Source organism: Rhagoletis pomonella, unplaced genomic scaffold (assembly GCF_013731165.1).
Source record: "Rhagoletis pomonella isolate Grant_MI unplaced genomic scaffold, Rhpom_1.0 Rhpom_scaffold_00001, whole genome shotgun sequence".
In the NCBI taxonomy this organism is placed as follows: Eukaryota; Metazoa; Arthropoda; class Insecta; order Diptera; family Tephritidae; genus Rhagoletis; species Rhagoletis pomonella.
This window is the reverse complement of record NW_023458555.1, coordinates 87,627,801-87,648,901: the sequence shown is the minus strand read 5'-3', so window position 1 is coordinate 87,648,901 and position 21,101 is coordinate 87,627,801. Positions and strand designations below refer to the sequence as shown.

Genomic DNA, 21,101 nt, shown 5'->3' with positions numbered 1-21,101 from the left:
GATTTCATATACATACATATCTCCATACGAAGATCCAGTACTGTACCTTGAATACTTTCAGAGATATGCAGTATGAAAAACTCGGTTTGTAATGGGAGGTGTCACGCCCTCTTTTACAACAGCTCCATTTTTTCTCCAAGAGTATGCGATTGATTTCGAATATCTCCATACCAAGTTCCAGAACTCTACCAGGAACACTTCCAGAGATATGCAGTATGAAAAATTCGCTTTATATGGTAGGTACCACGCCCCCTTTTCCAATAGCTCCAATTTTTCTTCAGGATTATGCGATTGATTTCTTATATCTCGATATCAAGCTCCGGAACTCTACCATGAACACTTCCAGAGATATGCAGTATGAAAAATTCGGTTTGTATGGGAGGTGCCACAACTCTTTTTACAATAGCTCCAATTTTTCGCCAAGATTGATTTATATATCTCGATGCCAAGTTCTAGTACTCTACTACGAACACTTCCAGATATATGCATATGAAAAATAGGTTTTGTAGCGGAGGTACTACGCCCCCTTTTCCAATAGCTTAAGTTTTTCTCCAAGAGTATGCGATTGATTTCGTATATCTCCATATAAAGTTCCAGAACTCTACCATAAACACTTCCAGAGATATGTAGTATGAAAATTTTGGTTCCTATTAGAGGTGCCATGCCTCTTTTTCCAATAGCTCCAATTTTTCTCCAAGTTCCAGAACCAAAAAATTCCGTTTGTGTTAGAAGTGCCACTCCCCCTTTACATATAGAATTTTTTTTTGCCTAAAACCATCCTTGGGGCTCGTGCTGCAGGTGTCTGAAAATTCAAAAAAACGGCTTTCAAAATATATATATGTGTATATATATATTATATATTATTATTATATTTTAACTGTATCCGTTATTTCTGATTGTCGCAAAAAAAAACTTGGCTAGTGACGAATTCGCCCCTGGATGTGGTGGTTGCTCAAAGCTATTTACATATATTCGAAATTGCATGAAGCTTATCCAGGCAAAAAGCTACCTACATACAAAATTTTAATCAAATCGGACCATAGATTCGATTTTTCTAATAGATCGGTCGCTGGTCCACTTCGCGTAAAAAAGGATCCTATATTCTAATCTAGGCAAAATGCTACCTACATACCAAATTTTAAGCAAACCGGACCATAAGTACGATTTTTTCGAATAGATCGATCCCTGGTCCACTTCCCGGAAAAAATGATCCTATATGCTAATCTAAGTAAAAAGCTACCTACGTTCCAAATTTTAAGCAAAAAAAATAAATTTTTTTGCCCTAAAACATGGTAGTTGCTGAAAGCTATCTATATACAAAATTTCATGAAAATCGGACCAGCCGTCCGCGGAGATTACCTGTTACAAAGAAAAGGGACTTCTCTTTATATAATAAGTACAAAATAGATAATCTTTACTACTTACTTTAGTTAGGATTAGACATGGGTTAGCCAAGGATTTGAGACATGAGCCACTGAACAGTAATAAGGGATTTGATTTTTTAAATTTTGAGTTGTGTCGTTATTGCATAGGACCATCGATATGTGAATTCATATATTTCGAAAATGAAGTAAATTCGAGCATAAATACGATTTTTAGTAACATATATATATGTAACTCAATTTCAGCGCCATCTGGTGGAAAATTTTTTTCGAAAGAATTCTGTTTCTTGTTATCAATACATATTCTGAGGATAATCGGACCATAAACACGATTTTTAGCAATAACTCGACTCCAACGCCACCTGGCGGATCTTTTTTTTGCAATGGTATTGTTTATCCTATTGCCAATACATATCTCAAATATGAGGCGAATCGGACCATAAATACGGGTTTTACTAATAACTCGACTCCAGCGCCACCTAGCGGTTGTTTTAATAGTTATTCTGCTATTCGGAAGGTAGACTAATTCAAAAACCACACCAAACCGTTCTTGAGTTATAAATGGTGTAACTAACACGACCTTGTTTTATATATATATATTTGCTTGGCCAAGCAAATAAAAGATAAGTTTTATTTGTGATTTGCCTGGTCAAGCAAATAAAAGATAAGTTTTATTTGTGATTTGATTCGTCAAGCAAATAAGAAATAAAATATATTTGTGATTTGCTTGGTCAACGAAATAAGGAATCAAATTTATTTGTGATTTGATTCGTCGAGCAAATAAGAAATAAAATTTATTTGTGATTGGAATCGCCTCCAAATCAAAAATCAAATTGATTTGTGATTTGATTTGTAGAGCGAATCAATTGGATTCGTGATTTTTTAGCTAAATATTACTTTTTTATGTAACACAAATGCGATATGCGATATCTTCCAACTTCGAGTTCCACGAAAATCTCGGGGATTTTCGGGACTACTTCGAAATATTCGGGGCTCTCGGGACTACTTGGGGATTTTTGGGACTAATTCGGAGTTTTTGGAACTCCTTCGTGTTTTTCGAGACTTCTTCAGGTTTTTCAGAATTTTGGGACTAATTCGGTATTGTTGGGGCTATTTCGGGTTTTTTCGAGATCTTAGGGTTCTAGGGATCTTAGGGACTACTACGGGATTTTTGGGACCAATTTGGAATTTTTGGGCCTATTTGGGGTTTTTCGAAACTATATCGAGATTTTCGGGATTCTCGGGAATATATCGCGATCTTCGGGATTATTTCGGGATTGTTGGACTATTTCGAGATTTATTCGGGATTTTCAGGACTATTCTGGGTTTTCCGAGACTACTTCGAGATTTACAGGGTTCTTTGGGATTACGTCGGGATTTTCGGAACTATTTCGGGTTTTTCGAGACTACTTCGAGATTTTCAGGATTCTTGCGACTATTTCGGAAGTTTTGGGACAACTTCGAGATTTTCGGTATTCTCGGGAATATATCGGTATTTTTGGGACTAATTCGGGTTTTTTGAGACTACTTCGAGATTTTCGATGTTCTCAGGAATATGTTCGGATTTTTAGAACTATTTCGGTACTTTTGGACTATTTCGGGATTTTCGAGATTTCTTCGGGATTTTCAGGACTATTCCGGGGTTTTCGAGACTACTTGGAGATATTCGGGGTTCTCGGGACTATATCCGGGTCTTCGGGACTACTTCGGTATTTTTGGGACCAATAAGGAATTTATGGGACTATTTCGGGGTTTTCGAGACTACCTCTGAGGTTTTCGGATTTCTCGGGACTATATCGGGATTTCTTCTTCTCGAAGAAGTCTAGAGAATCCCGAAATAGTTCCAAAAACACCGAATTAGTACGGTTATACCGAAGAAGTCGCAAAAATCTGGAATTAGTCGAAAAATTCCGAAATAGTCCGAAAAATCCTGAAAATCTCGAAGTAGTCTCGAAACACCCGAAATAGTTCCAAAAATTCCCAAACTAGCCCAAAAATTTCGAAGTAGTCCCGAAGATATATTCACGAGAACCCCGAAAATCTCAAAGTTATCTCGGAAAACCCGAAATAGTCCCAAAAATCCCGATATATTTCCGAGAACCCCGAAACTTTTGGAGGTAGTCTCGAAAACCCCGAAATAGTCCCCAAAATTTCTAATTGGTCCAAAAAATACCGAAGTAGTCCCAAACATCCCGATATAGTACCGAGAGCCTCGAAAAACCCGGAATAGTCCTGAAAATCCCGAAGAAATCTCAAAATTGTCCAGCAATCCCGAAATAGTCCCAAAAATTCCGAATCAGTCCCAAAAATCCTGAAAATCTCCAAGTAGTGTCGAAAAACCCGAAATAGTCCCAAAAATCCCAAAGTAGTCCCGAAGATCCCGATGTCGTACCGAGACTCCTGAAAATCTCGAAGTAGGTTCGAAAAACCCGGAATAGTCTCAAGAATCCCGAGAAAATCTCCAAAATCCAGAAGTAGCCCCAGAAATACCGAATAAATCCCAAAATCCCGAAGGAGTCTCGAAAAATTCAAAAAAACTCCGAATTTATCCCAAAAACTCCGTAGATCGCGATACATTCGCGAGAACACCGAAAATCTCGAAGTTATCCCAAAAATACCAAAAGACCGCCAAAAATCCCGATATACTCCCAAAAATTCCTAATTGGTCCCAGAAACACCGAAGTAGTCACGAAGATCCCGATATAGTCCCAAGGACCCCAAAAATCTCGAAGTAGTCCCGAAAAACCCGGCATAGTCCCGAAATAGTTCAAAAATACCAAAATAGTCCCAAATATCCCGATATAGTCCGGAGAACCCCGAAAATCTCGAAGTAGTTCGAAAAACCCGAAATAGTCCCAAAAATTCCGAATTGGTCCCAAAATTCCCTGAGATCCCGCAATAGCCCCGAGAGCATCGAAAACCTCGAAGTAGTCTCGAAAAACTCGAAATAGTACCAAAAAGTTCGAATACCGAAGTTGTCTCGAAAAACCCGAAATGGTCAAGAAAATCCCGAAGAACTCTCGAAAATCCCGAAATAGTCCAAAAATCCCGAAAGAAAATCCCGAAGAAATAGTCCCAACAATACGGAATTAGTCCCAAAATCCTGAAAATCCCGAAAAAGTCTCGAAAATTTCATAATAGTCCCAAATATCCCGAAGAAGTTGCGTTGCCTAAAAGAGTATTGTTTATGTAGCTGAAAAATCACAAATCAATTTGATTTCTGATTTGGAGGCGATTCAAGTCACAAATAAATTTTATTTCTTATTTGTTCGACGAATCAAATCACAAATAAATTTGATTCCTTATTTGGTTGACCAATCAAATCACAAATATATTCTATTTCTTATTTGCTTGACGAATCAAATCACAAATAAAATTTATTTTTTATTTGGTTGACGTTCAAATCACAAATAAAACTTATCTTTTATTTGGTTGACCAAGCAAATCACAAATAAAATTTATTTAGGATTTGATTCGACTTTCAATTCAGATATAAATTTGATTTATGGATTTGCGATTTGACTAAATCAAAATCACGCAACCCTGCCATGATTTGGTTATAGTGACCAAGTGGCATAGTTGGATATGGCGAAATAAATATCTAGTTCACGAAAGTCTGCAATTTACTTGAGACTTCTAGTTGGGACAAATGTATATTTGTTGATAATAACAAATCGACTACCTTGAGTGGACAATATTGTTAGTTGAATAAAATCATTGTTGAGCAAGTATAAACAATGCTTTGGTTGATACAAGTTTTCAATTAATTTTGTGAACTTGCTGTAGACTTGAATCAGCTAACCGTCTATTATTGGAAAAAAAATTTCAGTTTGACACAAATAAAAATTTATTCGATGGTCGCTGTGTTTACTTTCTTCTTTTATTTGAATATATTAAGTATAAAAAATACATACATATTTACATAAATAGCTACAAGTGTAAATAATACATATGTATATGGTGGTATGAATTTCCTAAAAAGAAACGATGAAACAGGAATAGTCTTGGGAAAACCCAGGTCAATATCTGTTGGAAGTGCTGGTTTAAGTATACTGCTTTGCTTTTTCCTTTGAAATTATAATTCACATGGATTATATATCCACTGAGAAACCCCAGATGGCATCAAACTTTTTAAATAACTATGCGCACACCGAAACAACTCGCGGCGATGACAAAGCTGAAACTGAGACAAACAAGCCTGGGCATGCCATAGCACACACTTTTCTTTAGTTCGGAACACTTTGACGACAGTAAGCGACAAGCAGCATCTGTCAAATTTTAAATACACACGTTCTTACGGACACAATTATTTTGACGACAGCACGACATCTTGGCTGCAGGACTGCAATTGTCGACGTCGCCAAATTAAATCTATTTCTAATTTTGCCGGCGACAATGAGTAGATGTAGTGCTGCAAAATTAAATTGTCGCAAAATTAATCACATATTCTTGATTGTTCATGTTTTTCTTATTTACTTAAATAAAAATACACAATTTGTGAAATAAATATACCAAAATGTCAAACTTTAAAATCAGCTGTTTGCTATGTCGCTGAGGTCTTCAAAATGTTTAAGAAGCTGGCTTCAAGGCGACATTTGTCGACAAAATGATGTCGCTGTCGTTACGTCGTGAAGTTGCAGCCGTCAAAGTGTTCCGAGCTTTTCTCTTCCTAGCGCAGTGATCGACATGCCATAGCTTACTGAGCGCTCTGTGACCACACGCGTGTTTCACCCATATACGAACAGCGGTAGCGGAGCAATGATTTCCACGCACACAGTCTCATTCCAAGATCTATACATAGAAGGTCGCGCAATCCGCGAAATAAAAATTGCCTCTCTCTGCGCATATCGTCTCAGGCGATTTTTTACTTTCACGCCTTCATGCCGAAAAGCCACAAAACTGGATTTTTCACAGAGGCCAATTTTTGCGAAATTTGCATTTAAACTTGCTATATCTCAGACGTTTATGATTCGGTCGCTCGCTTCTAGATGACAAATATTTTTAGTGGGCACTTGTACAAGTAATTTTGGAAGTACTTAATATTATTAGAAATGTTGAAATTCAAAAATTTATGAGTGTAATATAACTTATTAAAGCTCTACAGACCTACATACTATGTATGCATATATGTAAATACACACATAGTCAAAATAGTTATTCGTACAGTGATTGTTTTACAATATTCGCAAAGTTTTTAATTTTTGGTTAATTTTTCACGAAAATTCTGTTTATATTTTAACAAAAACCATATAAATGAAATTTTCAAACTTTTTGCAAAACTTAAAAAAATATACAAATTTTCATCAATCAAGAACAAGTTTTGTATGCAGAGTTGTTTGATTTTTTTAGAATTTGTTTCTCAAGGGTGTTACATATCTGCTTCCATGAGCAAAATGTAGTTTTGCATGGAAGAAAACGTTCAACACCATTGAGAAAATAAAATCTCAAATATCAACGCAATGTTTCTCTAAAATATGTGAGTCAAAATTTTGAAATATAGATGAAAATTTGTAGAATTTTTTACGTTTTGCAAAAACTTTTCAAATTTAATTCGTACCGAATAATCATTATTAAAAACATTGCAAATATTGTGAAACAATCACTGTACGAATAACTATTTTGACTATGTATGGAGTTACGTGCATATTTACTATGTATGTATGTATGTATGTAAGTATGTCTATCAAGTTTAGTAATAGTTATATAACGCTGATAAATTCATGCATTTCAACATTTCACTTAATATTACATACTTCCAAATTTTACTTGTACAAGTGCCCAAAATATGTGTCATCTAGAGGCGAGCGACCGCTCGTGGGTGTCATCATAATATTGTTATAACTTTAGAACTACTTGTTGTCTAAACCTTAAACTTTCCCAAAAAGATCCGTATATATTTGTCTTTAATGCTGCATTAAAACAAAACAAAAATTTTAAACTTTACAACACAACTTTTGCATTTTTAAAAATCACCTCCTTAATTTTTATAAAAATATTAAAATATCCGCAATTTTGTTTTAAATAAATATTAAGAAGTGCAGTTAGACTCATCTTCTTTAGAATAGCATATGGTTTATTGTGTACAAATTGCAAATCAATCGATACAAAAACGTCTGAGATATAGCGAGTTGAAATGAAAAATTTACCGCAGTGAAAAATTAGATTTTGTGGCTTTTTCGACATACGGGTATGAGTAAAAATTTGGGTAAAATGAACTGTAAATGTATTTTCGAATAAGCTATCGATTACAATTGGTTTGAAATCGCTTCACTTCATTTCGATTTTATGTTTTTTTACGCTGTTTCTTGTTTCTGCTGCTTGTTGTTTTCGCTGTTGTTGTCGCCCAATTTTGCGAGAAAAGAATAACGGACCTGCGCATTGCGCAACCTCTTATATATAAACCTTGGTCTCATTCATTGAATCGTTTTTATGCAATGGTCGGCATACTAGCGCATTCAAACGATTCAATAAGTGGGTCTGCGCGCATTGCTTAGCTGGCGGTATTCGTATGTGAAACAGTTATCAGCATGCGGTGCCTTTTTCGAGACTTCAAGTATAATCGCAAACAATGCGGTGTAAGTATGTCCGCCACCGCACGCAATGCGATATTTGTGTGCATCGCATTTTTTGTCGCGTTCGTGTTTGCGGTGACTTGTATGACCAAAGCGTCGTTACTGCATTATATGGCATCGCATTTTCATGCCGAATTTGTAGAAATATGCTTAAAAAAAATATTTATTAGTATTTACCAAACCCTTCAACTAAGTTAACGATTTGGTACAACCTAGATGAATATTAGAAGCTTTAATATATTTCGTTATAATTACCCACCCATGGTAATAATTCCCAATCCTTGGTCACAGTTTCCAAATATTGTCAAAATTCGGGAACTAAAAATCTTTAGTTGTCGAAACTAATCTTTTTTCTCAGTGTAGTCTTCTGTTCTCTTTTCATTGCAAGTTAAATTATTTTAATATCTGTGGCGAAATTTTATACAGACAGGACTAAAATGTAGAAAAAAAAACTTTTTAAATACCACGCATTTATAAATTGCCTAAACAGTAGAAAATAATATTTCTCAGCCCTATAGAAATTGTTTTGATAACTTTTTATTTTGAAATTTTAGCAAAAGTCTTTATAAACCATTTATGAGATTGAAAATGAAAAGTGTTGGACGCATGTAATAGACTTGAATAGATATGAAAAGTAATATATGTACATATGTATGTGGGATCCTTTCTCGGCAATGAAACTATTATTTAGTTTTTATATGTTTATTTAACAAATTACTCTACAGATATTACAGCGATTAAAGTGCCGACCGTTCGCGTTCGTGTCTTCTGTTGGAATGATTTCCTTTCTGCCTAGCTGTCCTTTACCAAGTACGCTTCGTCCAGTCCGTGTTGCCGTGTGTCGAACTTGTATTATTGCTCAGAGTCGTATTTTATTAGTAGGTCTGTCCGCTTCTTGTCTGACGTATGTTTTCGGTCAATCCCACATTCGGCCATTCTGACAATTCATTCGCCCCGAATGATGGGATCCACGGCTTCATGAATTCTGCTACTGTTTGGGTAATTCTAGGCCCTTCAACATCCCCAAGCTTTTCCACTGTGTAACGCCCGTGATCTCTCTTGTTTGTTATCTTATAAGGTCCGTAGAACTTTTGTTTAAGCTTCAGCCCAGATCCGAACTGTGTTCGCTTGACGGCGACTAGCTCTCCAACTTTGTACTCCCTTTCAGGTTTGCGATTTTTGTTGAAATTTCGAGTGTTTTCTTCTTGTATGCGGCCGATATTATCTCGGGCTTCCTCTCGCGTTCGATTTCGTTCATCCTCAAGTTCTTCTAAAGTTGACTCTTCCAAAAGATTTCTCATATCGTTATTTGTATTTATGCGCATATCGGCTCCCGTCAAGAGTTTGAACGGGGAATATTTTGTGCTTCGTGTCGGCGTGGCATTAATAGCCTGTTGAACTCTGTTCACGTGTTTGTACCACTGTCCTGGGACCCCTACGCATAATTTCGTCAACATGGACACAACGACCTTATGTATCCTCTCTACTTGGCCATTACCACGTGGCACGTCAGTTGTAATGGTCAGATGCTGGATGTTTTCCGACTTACAATAATTTTCGAATGCATTTGAAGTAAACCCCGTTCCTCTGTCCGTTATTATTCGGTGTGGATTACCAAATGTCGCTGCCTGCATTTCTAGTCGGTGTAGAATCTCTTCGCTACCGGTGCTCTTGGTGGGATACAGCCACACAAACTTGGAGAACGCGTCGACGACGACGAGTATGTGATTATATTTCTTCTTCGTTTCCTCCATTGGACCCACGTGATCAACATGGTACGTCCCTAGTGGCTGATCTTCCTTGTTAATTGGGTTTAGCATGCCTTCCTTCTTCCCCGCTTTAGCCTCTGCAACTAAACATTCGACGCAACTTTTCACTACGCGGGCCACTTTCGGGGCTAGGTTGTGTATATAAAAGTCTCTCTCTACCAAATCTGCCCTGCCGGTGAGCTATCGTGATAATCTCTTGTTTCATTGATGTTGGTACCACCATAAGTGCTTTGACGAGGTCTTTATGGAGTACGTCGTTTTTTACAAAATAATCGTGATAGTTTTCGTGTTCCAGAACTTTACTAATCGCCGCTAGCTTATCATCTTTCATCTGTTCTTCTTTTATTCTATGGCATAGGGTATCGCTCATCATCAAACAATGTATGCGGCTCAAAGCGTCGACATGTCTCATCTGACTACCCGAACGATGCTCGATCTCATATTGAAAATCTTGTAGGTACATGGCCCACCGGGACACTCGCAAGGGTACATCTTGGTTTTTTCATCGTAAGAGCAAAAGCGTTGCAATCCGTGACAAGTTTGAACTTAAGGCCTATCACGTATATTCTCCATCTTTTCAAAGCTTCTATGATTGCTAGAACCTCTAACTCATACGAGTGATATTTCTGCTCTATTAGCGATGTTTTCCTGCTCATATATTCTACCGGGTGCCATTCCCTATCTTCAGAGTCCCTCTGAATCAGCACTCCACTATACCCGTACATTGACGCGTCCGTATGAATCTCCGTCTGTAGTGCTGGATTGAAAAGTCTCAGTATTGGTGGATTCACTAGAGCGTCCTTCAGTTGCTAAAACGCTGCTAATTGTTCATCTTGCATCGTGAACGTCGCGGTTCTTCCCAAGAGGTCAGTTAACGGTTTGGCGACCAAAGAATACCTCGGAATAAAGCGACGGAAATATGATGTAAGACCTACAAATCGCTGTAACGCCTTAACATATGTCGGTACTGGGAATTCATGAACTGCTTGCGTTTTCTCTCGCGAAGGTGTTATGGTTGACGCCTCCACCACGTAGCCCAAAAACGTTACTCTAGTTCTCAAGAACTGACATTTCTCCCACTTAAGGCGGAGCCCATACGATGCTGCTGTTGCTAAAACTACGCGCAAACCAATTTGGCCCTCCTCTACGCCCCTGCTCGGAATGATGATGTCGTCCATATAAACAATTATAGTGTTACTTCGTACAAGTTCTCCAAAAACTGCATTGATAAACCGTGTGAACACGGCCGGTGAGTTGCTAATACCGAAAGGAGCATACAAAAATTCATAGTGGCCGTTATGTGTCACGAAGGCGGTGAATTTGCGCGAACCTGGCTCCAGCGGAACATGGAAGAATCCATTCCGAAGGTCAAGTGTCGTGTAAACGTTGGCGGATTGTAGCTTCTGTAGAACGTTATCTATGAGCGGCATTGGAAAATTGTCTCTTATGACTTTCTCATTCATCTTCCGGTAATCGCAGCATAGACGCTTGGTGCCATCCTTTTTTGGCACTAGCACAATCGGCGATGCGTACTCTGACGTGCTTGCTTGGATAATGTTGTCAGCTAACCATTCCTCGACTTGGCTTTCCACTAGGCACTGATCTGCCAACGGTATTCGGCGTGGTCGCTGGTATACGGGAACGTCATCCGTCAGTATCAGTTTCATCTCGATTGGCGATGGCTTTCTTACATCACTGCCATAATCATCGATCAACCTCCTGACGCTTGCTTTGACTTCACCATTTAAGTGATTCAATTCGACTTGAGGTAACTCTTTCTCGATGGTCATGCTGTGCAAAATTTCTGAAAATGCTTCCTGCAACTCTCCAATGCTTCTAAAACCCTCGCTATTCTGTTCCCGTTCTACCGCTGGCACTAGTTCCTTAGTTGTATGCACAACGATCGCACCCCTCTTGTGAAATCTTACTCCTTCGCTATCAATGACGATATCTACCTGCCTCAATATATCGTTGCCGAGAACTGCATCATAAAGGATGTCGCTCTCTCTAAGCACGTGGAATTCGATGTGCATCTCTATTCCATCTAAGCACATACGCTTTGTAAAACTCCCGATCGTTTTGATAATCCTTTTACCGATACCATATAGCGTTTTTATTTTAGGTTGTAGGTCAGTGGGACCGATACTCAACATAGTGTCGTATCTGATGGCGGAGATGTCACTACCCGTATCTAAGAGAGCAGAAAAGGTATGGCCGTTGATTTCCAAATCCCTAAACAGGCATGTGTTTGATGAAGTTGATCTACCGTGCGATTCTCCGTTCCCATACCTAGCCACGTGTACCCTTCCTCCCTCACTCTTGGTTTCGACACGCGATTGCCTGGTGTTGCATTCGTTTGCTTTATGGCCAACCTGACTGCATTTAAAGCATCTTATTGCAGAGTGAGTACATTGCCTAGCCAGATGTCCCATCTTGCCGCACCGAAAACAAGACTTGCTGATACGCTGCTCGCTACTGCTCGCATTGTGTTCTCTGGCTGGCTTTGCTTGAGACGGTAGTGGTTTATGGCTCATACTCTGGTGTTGGCCACAACACTTCTCGTAAACGCGTAAGTTAATTTTGAGCTCGTCTATAGAAAGAGCCTGAAGAAGGATCTGTTTATTCGACCGCGAGTCAGGAATACCCTCGACAAAATATTCTATTATGCTTTCTTCGTCCATGTCGGCCTGGCCTGCAATTTCCATCAGGGAGTATAAGTACTCTAAAAGAGTTTCATTCGGTCGCTTACGCCTATTTTTCATCATGCGATGTATTTCATTACTACTAAATGTGCTACCGAACTCTTTTTTAAGGTTGCATTTTAACGAACCCAATCCTTAACGCCTCTCTGACTCCTGATGAAAATTTTCGCAGCCCCCTTCAGTAGCTGTTTCCCGTATATACATTTCTGCAAGTTATTCCAACCGAGTACTGCCGCATTGTCTTCATATTCCTGCAACCATTGATTGACGTCAGGCTGTCCACCTCCGGAAAAATTGGACATTGAATCTTCGATATCACGAAGAGTAAAATGACTGACTGTCTGATTCCCAGATTCGTTCGCAACGTTATCATCAGATTCCGAACTGTCCTCACCCCCATCCCTAGGATGACCGAAATGTTCTAACAATGTACCTTGCAAATCACGTTTTCGTCCCCTTGTAGCTAATCCTAACTCACTTAGTTTGTCCCTCAGCTCAGTAACGGTCAAAGCTAAAATTTCGTCAACGTCCATCTCAAGGTCGGATTCAAATAAATTTAGGTTTACAAGTCGAATTAAATCTTAAACTGGATATGTATATACGGGTATGTAACTACATATAATTTACCAACTTTATAAAATGAAGCTGTACTTAACCTAGGTTCTGATTAATATCTCGACACTTATACAATACAAGTACATAGATTTCGAGTTGTGATACAGATACTTTCCAAATTCATTTATTGCTTGATCGACATAAAACGGATAGGCGTTTTTGACTAATTCTGACATTTAATTGAAGCTATTTGTTTCAAAGTATTAAAATAAAATACGGATGGACTTATTTATACAAGCGTTACAAAATAAACTGACGTTTCACAACAAATTTTATTCAATCTAGATTTTTTTTGTTGATTTCTTTGTTTAAATACGTATTGAAATCTTTATCAAGCGTCACAAAATTTATTAGCACTTTTTTGTTTTTGTTTGACAACTCTGCGCTTTCTTCAAATCAAATCGAATATTCAACCGCTCTGTATTTATGGATAGCTCGCACCGGACCAAAATTAGAGTCCAAACAAAAAGCTTTATTTAACGTGGACGCAAATGCTCGCCCTCTTCATTGAACTGTAACTTTTATATCACACACACTAAGCAATAGACCAGAGGTGTCAAACAAGTTTTACTTAATTATGTACATATGTACGTATACACTAAATATCGAATTTACTTATCTGAACTTATACGCCAACCCCTGTCAGATCTCCACAATCGAACGTTGTTTCCGCGACCAATTTTTAGCTCAGGAACCAAATGTATCCGCAACCAATTGTTGTCTCAGTAGCCGAATATTTCCGCAACCAAATGTTGTCTCAGCAAACAAATATTTCCGCGAACAAATGTTGCCTCCGCAACCAAACGTTGCCTCAGCTTCCAAATATTTCCGCAACCAAATGTTGTCTCAGCAAACAAATATTTCCGCGAACAAATGTTGCCTCAGCTTCCAAATATTTCCGCAACCAAATGTTGCCTCAGCTTCCAAATATTTCCGCAACCAAATGCTGTCTCAGCTTCCAAATATTTCCGCAACCAAATGTTGCCTCAGCTTCCAAATATTCCCGCAACCAAATGTTGCCTCAGCGACCAAATGTTGCCGCCGCAATCAAATTTTATCAAGCTCGTACTACTTCCAACCCCAACTGTTCAGCGCTGTAAAATAGCTACGACCGATTGACGCTTTGGGTATGATTCCCTCTGCTCGTGGTAAATACGTATTTGAATATACTGTACAAGTGCTAATCGCTGCGCTCTGCCACCGCGCACACTGCTGTTTCCCGTCGCACACTGCGACTGCGCTGACGTTGTCTGCTGCTGTTAATGCGCACTAGTTGGGTCAATATTGCGCTCGGCCAACAGGCAACAGCTGCTGCTACTCGCTCTGTCGTGGCTCGCTGCCACCGCGCACTGCGCTGCTACGGTACAACCGCCTGTTTATACGGTTACCTCCAACGGTTTAATTTTTCCCGTTACTTGTTGGACTTGACTACCAAATTTTTCCAAATTTTGTATGTACGTAGGTTAACTTTGACGATTTTACGAACATACCAGGATATTGACTATGAGTTGTGGCACTTCGTTGAATTCCTCTTAAAATGGGTTTCACCGTTCGTACTGTGCAATTCTGACCAACGTCGCTGCTTGTCTGCTCCAAATTTGTATGTACGTTTAATTTGGCGATTTCGCGTACATACACAAAGACACTGACACACGAACTTTTACAAAACAGTCAGATATGTGCGCATGGATTTTCGCTGATTCTGATCAACGTCGCTGCTTGTCTGCTTCACGAACTTTTACAACAACAGTCAAATATGTATGTGCGCATTTTCGTTGCCGCTGCACCATAAGCAAAACGTTTTTATCGCTTTTAACGCACGAATATGTTACTTTATATCCTTTCTCGGCAATGAAACTATTATTTAGTTTTTATACGTTTATTTAACAAATTACTCTACAGATATTACAGCGATTAAAGTGCCGACCGTTCGCGTTCGTGTCTTCTGTTGGAATGATTTCCTTTCTGCCTAGCTGTCCTTTACCAAGTACGCTTCGTCCAGTCCGTGTTGCCGTGTGTCGAACTTGTATTATTGTTCAGAGTCGTATTTTATTAGTAGGTCTGTCCGCTTCTTGTCTGACATATGTTTTCGGTCAATCCCACATGTATATGGGTATATGAATAACGACCGCTTCAAATCGATCTCAAATTTGTACTTTCGCTGTAGAAGTTTTGGGTCTATGTTATGTAGTTTGACTATTGTCGATTAAATCTAATCTAATTCTTTGTGTTGCATGCGCTCCACGTTTTTCGTTTTCAATCCCATAAATTGTTTATAATGAGCTTTGATAAAATTTTCAAATCAAAACAAATTCTATGGGACTGAAAAAAATTACTTTTTACTTTTTAGTCCATTTATAAAAGCGTGGTATATTAAAAAGTTTTTTTACTTTACTTATTTTTTATATATTTAGTTAGACATACATATATCTACATAGTAGTAAAGGTATGTATATAACAAAATTATAAAATAAATGCCTTTTTTGAAAGCTCATTTTGCCTTTTTTAAGTTTTTGTAAGCTATCGATTACAATTGGTTTGAAATCGCTTCACTTCATTTCAATTTTATGTTTTTTTACGCTGCTTGTTGTTTTTGCTGTTGCCCCAATTTTGCGAGTAAAGGATAACGGACGTGCGCATTGCGCAACCTCTTATATATAAACCTTGGTCTCATTCATTGAAACGTTTTTATGCAACGGTCGGCATACTAGCGCATTCAAACGATTCAATAAGTGAGACTGCGCGCATTGCTTAGCTGGCGGTCTTCGTACGTGAAACAGTGATCATCATGCGGTGCCTTTTTCGAGACTTCAAGTATACTCGCAAACAATGCGGTGTAAGTATGTCCACCACCGCAAGTAATGCGATATTTGTGTGCATCGCATTTTTTGTCGCGTTCGTGTTTGCGGTGACTTGTATGACCAAAGCGTCGTTACTGCATAGTATGGCATCGCATTTTCATGTCGACTTCGGTTATGCGGTGGTATTAGCGGTCGTTTAAACATCGCATTATTTCCGGATATGCTTGGCTTAATGCGGTGCACCGCATTATAAGAGCATATGTAGGTATCGGTGCAGCGCATTTTATCGCTGCAGTTGCCTACAGTTTGTATGTATGCATGTTACAAAAAAATTTATAAATATGAACAATTAGTCAAATTTAAATACACAAAATATGTAATATGTATTTTCTTTTAATTAAATTCATTTTTATTTCACTTACACTCGAATAATGCGGTGCACCGCATTCAAACAAGCATATCCACAAGTAATGCGATGTTTGCGTTGTTTAAACGACCGCTTATACCACCGCATAGCCGAAGCCGGCATGAACATGCGGTGCCCCAATATACCGAGCCCTAACCGCCAAAATAACGTAAGCGAAATTTTTTTCAAAATTTTATTTTTGATGCAGAAATGCATCTAGCTGCTCTAGGAATATTTTTGCATCAAAAAGAAAATTTTGGAAAAAATGTCGCTTACGTTATTTTGGCGGTTAGGGCTCGATACAATAACGACGCTTTGATTAACGACCGCTTAAAATCGATCTCAAATTTGTACTTTCGCTGTAGAAATTTTAGGTCTATGTTACGTAGTTTGACTATCGTCGATTAAATCTAATTCTTATTATTGCATGCGCTCCACGTTTTTCGTTTTCAATCCCATAAATTGTTTATAATGAGCTTTGATAAAATTTTCAAATCAAAAGTTATCAAAACAAATTTTATGGGACTGAGAAATATTACTTTCTACTTTTTAGTCCATTTATAAAAGCGTGGTATATTAAATCGTTTTTTTTACTTTACTTATTTTTTATATATTTAGTTCGACATACATATACATAGTAATAAAAGGTATGTATATAACAAAATTAAAAAATAAACTCATTTTTTTGCCTTTTTTGAAAGCTCATTTTGCCTTTTTTTAAGTTTTTATTGCTCTAAAATCCTAACCCTGGTTATGACACCTTATAAGAAGTGACATAACGCCAAGCAAAATAATTGGCTTTCTCTCACTGTATAAAAAGTGACATAATTCCAAACTTTAAAATTGGAGTTATGCTTCTTAGGGTTATGTCATGGTACAATTTTTACATGGTGGGTCCCAAGCCCAGCGATCAACCCATTTGTGGGGGGGAAATTTGTTTGCGTCAGAGTCCGAGCTGTGTATATATTTCATTTTATTAATTTACGTGAACAGTTGCAATAAATTCCTGTTTCTGAAAATCTTAATTTGCATTGTTTTATTAAGTAGTAAATTATAAAAAACTATTTACCTGAGTAACACCTTCAGTATCGTTTCTAAAGTTGAAATCCCCAAATACAAAATATGGTACTAGCTCATTAAACTTATCCATATTAAACCTGAAATAATACATTTCATTTAAAATATTATTCCATATAACAAGTATTAATGTTGACCTTTCTAATATATGAACCAAAGCTTTTCTTCTCCTCTGGGAATAAATAGACGGAAACTCCTCTCTTGCTGTTAAATTTGATGCGTCATGAAATAAATGAATATTTACGAAATCTATGACGGTACCATTTATATCCCAACGTGTCCTCATAAATCCTTTTCTGGACCGTTTACACTGTGGAAGCAAATACTTATACTTTAAGGGCCGTTTTTTCAATGTCTGCCTATCACTACCTCCCAGTTAAACTTAAATATAGACGTTTTCGATATCATGCATATAACATATGATCCATAAAGAAGTCGCTGTATTTAACCGGAACTTCTACCTCTAATTTGTGTTAACCGGACATTGAACAAACGGCGCTCAGTTTATATTGTAATACATTTACACTGGAGCCAAGTGCGTAATTTGGGCAAAAAGTATGAATTTTGTCGCATTTCTTCAATATAAATTGCATTTCCGAAGTCACGCATTTCAAAGCATTTGAAAAAGTTACTAATTTTGATATTCAAAATCAGAGTTTCATGTGGCCGACAAAAAAAATTATTAATTGATCAATGTTATTTAAGATATAGCGAATATCTATATATTAATACGCTAACATAAATTTTGTCTCCGTTCGTTTGGCGATTCTACCGAACCGATTTCAAAACCAAGAACACCGTTGGAAAGGCATTTTTCAGTATATGAGCAGAGTTTTTATGGTTTCACAATTGGTTGAAAATTACGGCCGAAACCGTTGTTTAAACATTTTCGAATTGTGTATAGATGTTGCTGCAACATGTTCAATTTGACATGTTTCGCCTGTTGTTTCACTACACATTTGAAATTATGCTTTGAAATAAAGATAAATATGAAGATGAAGATATAAGTGAGAACGATGAAGTCAAAAAAATGGCAAAAGTGAAGATAAAGACGAAAATGGAGACAATGACAGATGCATAAGAATTAGGGTAACTAAAAGGGTAAGAACATTTCTTGAATTTATGAAGTAAACTTCTTTAGCGGCAGTTGGTTGAGAATAAAAACATAAACAAAATTGCCTAGAGGTACAGGCAAAAACGAAGATCAAAGCAAATTTAAACACTTTAAGGTAAAGGTGAAGAGGAATATGCAAAAATAATGATAAATATGAAGAAAATGATGAGGATGAAGATCGATATTGTTATCGATATAATCCCGATATATTTATCGATATAATAATCGACATTGCTATCGATAAAATAATCGATGTTGTTATCGATACTGTTATTGATTAAATAACAGCTATTGTTATCGATATAATAATCAATATAATAATCTATATTGTTATCGATACAATAATGGATATTGTTATCGGTATAATAATCGATTAAATAATTGATTTATATTGTTATCGATATATGCAATAATCGATACTGATGATTGATACATTTATCGTATTTTTCTATATGTTTATGGATATCGTTATCGGTATTTTTATCGGCACAGTTACCAACAGGGTTATCCATATAATAATCGGAACATGGAATGTGATCACATTAAATGACATCACATCACAGTATATCACATGATATGAAGAGACATCACATGACTTGACATCACATGATATATCATCGTATGATACGACATGGCATTACATGACATATCATATGGTATGACATCATATGACATGACATCAGAGGATATGACAACACATGACATGACATCCTATCACATCACATAAAATCACGTCACATCTTATCACGTCATCGTACCTCATCTCATCTACGTGAATAGAAAAAGAAAAGGATATAAGCAAAGATGTGAAAGATAAAATCAAAGATGAAGACCAAGGTAAAGTTGCCGATTTCAAAACCAAAAACACCGTTGGAAAGGTAATTTTCTGTAGATGAGGAGAGGTTTTATAGTTTCGGAATTGGTTGAAAAACGTCGTTTAAAAATTTCCATATTTGTGTATGGTTGTTTTTGCAACCTGTTCAATTTAAGCTGTTTCGCATTTTGTTTTACTTAGTATTTGAAATTAAACTTTGAAATGAAGATAAATATGAAGATAAGGAAACAAGTGATAACGATGAAGACAAAAAAAAGGCAAAAGTGAAGATAAAGGCGAAAATCGAGATAAAGGCGAAAATGGAGACAATGAGAAATACATAAGAATTAGGTTAAAAGATAGGAATCGAAATAAAATCAGCCATAAAGGTTACTGAAATATATCGAATCATCGAAGTTTATAATTATCGAAATTTATGCATGCTTATTAAGTTATCGCAACGTATCGAATTATTCAAACTGATCAATGTTTACTGAGTTGTAGAAATTTATAGAGACATAAACTTAGTTGTCCAAATTTACGGATAGTTATCGAGCTATGAAAACGTGTGGGATTAACGAAATTTGTCAAGTTAAAGAAATGTATCAAGTTATCCATATTTATTGAATTATCATTATTTATAGACTTAACAAAATATATCGAGGAGTCGTAATGCATGGAGTTTTTTCAACTTACAGAGTTACCGATAATTATTGATCTACTGAAATTGGTTGGTTCAACAAAGCAAAGTTTATGGAATTTTCAAAATATATCGATTTATCGAAATTTCAAGGTTATATAAGCTTATCGATTTATCACTGCTTATCGAATTTAATCGTCTTAACAAAGTGTAACGAGTTATCAAAATGTTTAGATAGTTTTCGAAAAATGTGGAGATGTCAAAAGTAAAAATTTATAAAGGTATCAAAAGTTTTTACATTTTTGAGTTATCGAAATTTATCGAGCCATCGAATTTCCCAGTTGTCGAAATTGGTCGAGTTAACGAATTTTGTTGAGTTATCGAATTTTAGTGTTCTTGAAATTCATCGAACTATCGATATGTATCAAATCATCGAAATTTATCGATAAACTTGAATGTATCGGGTCAATTCCAAGTCCTGCCGAAGTCCTCCAAAGACCTTCTCAGATAAAAAAAAAATTAGTTACGTTTTAGCAGAAGATTTTCCAGTTAGTTAATTTGTACCGTATAAGTATCGCTACGTGTTAAGTTAGCCAAACCTCTCCATGGCTTCTAAAACTGTCGAATTTTGACAGTAACTGGAACTCTCGTTTAACTTAAATCTACTGCCACTGGGTATTAAATTTTATATGTTGGATCTCAACAGATTTAGTGTAAAATCTTGCAATGGATACATGAGTGATTGTTTTCATTGGAATGCTTTGAAAGCAATAATGGAAACAGATTCAAATTACCGATTTGAAATCACGCATTTGGGTGCATTATAAATGTATTATTAGCAATAAAAGATAAAAGCAATATGAAAATACAAGCGGGCCCATGCGCAGACTGCGCAGACAGAAATACACAGTAAACTCATCCCTCTTTGTAGCCACAGATAAAAGCAGACTGTTCTAATAGTTCGGGAAATAGTAAACAGAATTATTCTTATAAACCCATTATTTTTATTATACATATGTGTATTACAAAGCATGAATGAGATTTATAGTACATCAGAACTTATACTTATTAGGTACATAAAAACATATTACAAACTGACTGATATATGAGTGTAATGGGTTGAGGGAAACATGGTGTTACTTACAATATATCTTTGTATACAATATTTGAGGTGAAAAAATATTCAGAATTAACTTTTTGACTAAATAT

The 21,101-nt window shown here is 36.8% G+C and overlaps 1 protein-coding gene across 1 annotated transcript in view; it reads right to left on the bottom strand.

The window, feature by feature from the left end:
- LOC118733926 (inositol polyphosphate-5-phosphatase A) overlaps positions 1–21,101 on the bottom strand; it is a gene marked incomplete in the record, with an annotated part of 462,263 nt that overhangs the window by 357,488 nt on the left and 83,674 nt on the right. Inside the window, 2 exon segments of the mRNA XM_036463567.1 lie at positions 17,317–17,404; positions 17,462–17,634. Coding sequence (XP_036319460.1) covers positions 17,317–17,404; positions 17,462–17,634 — 261 coding nt within the window.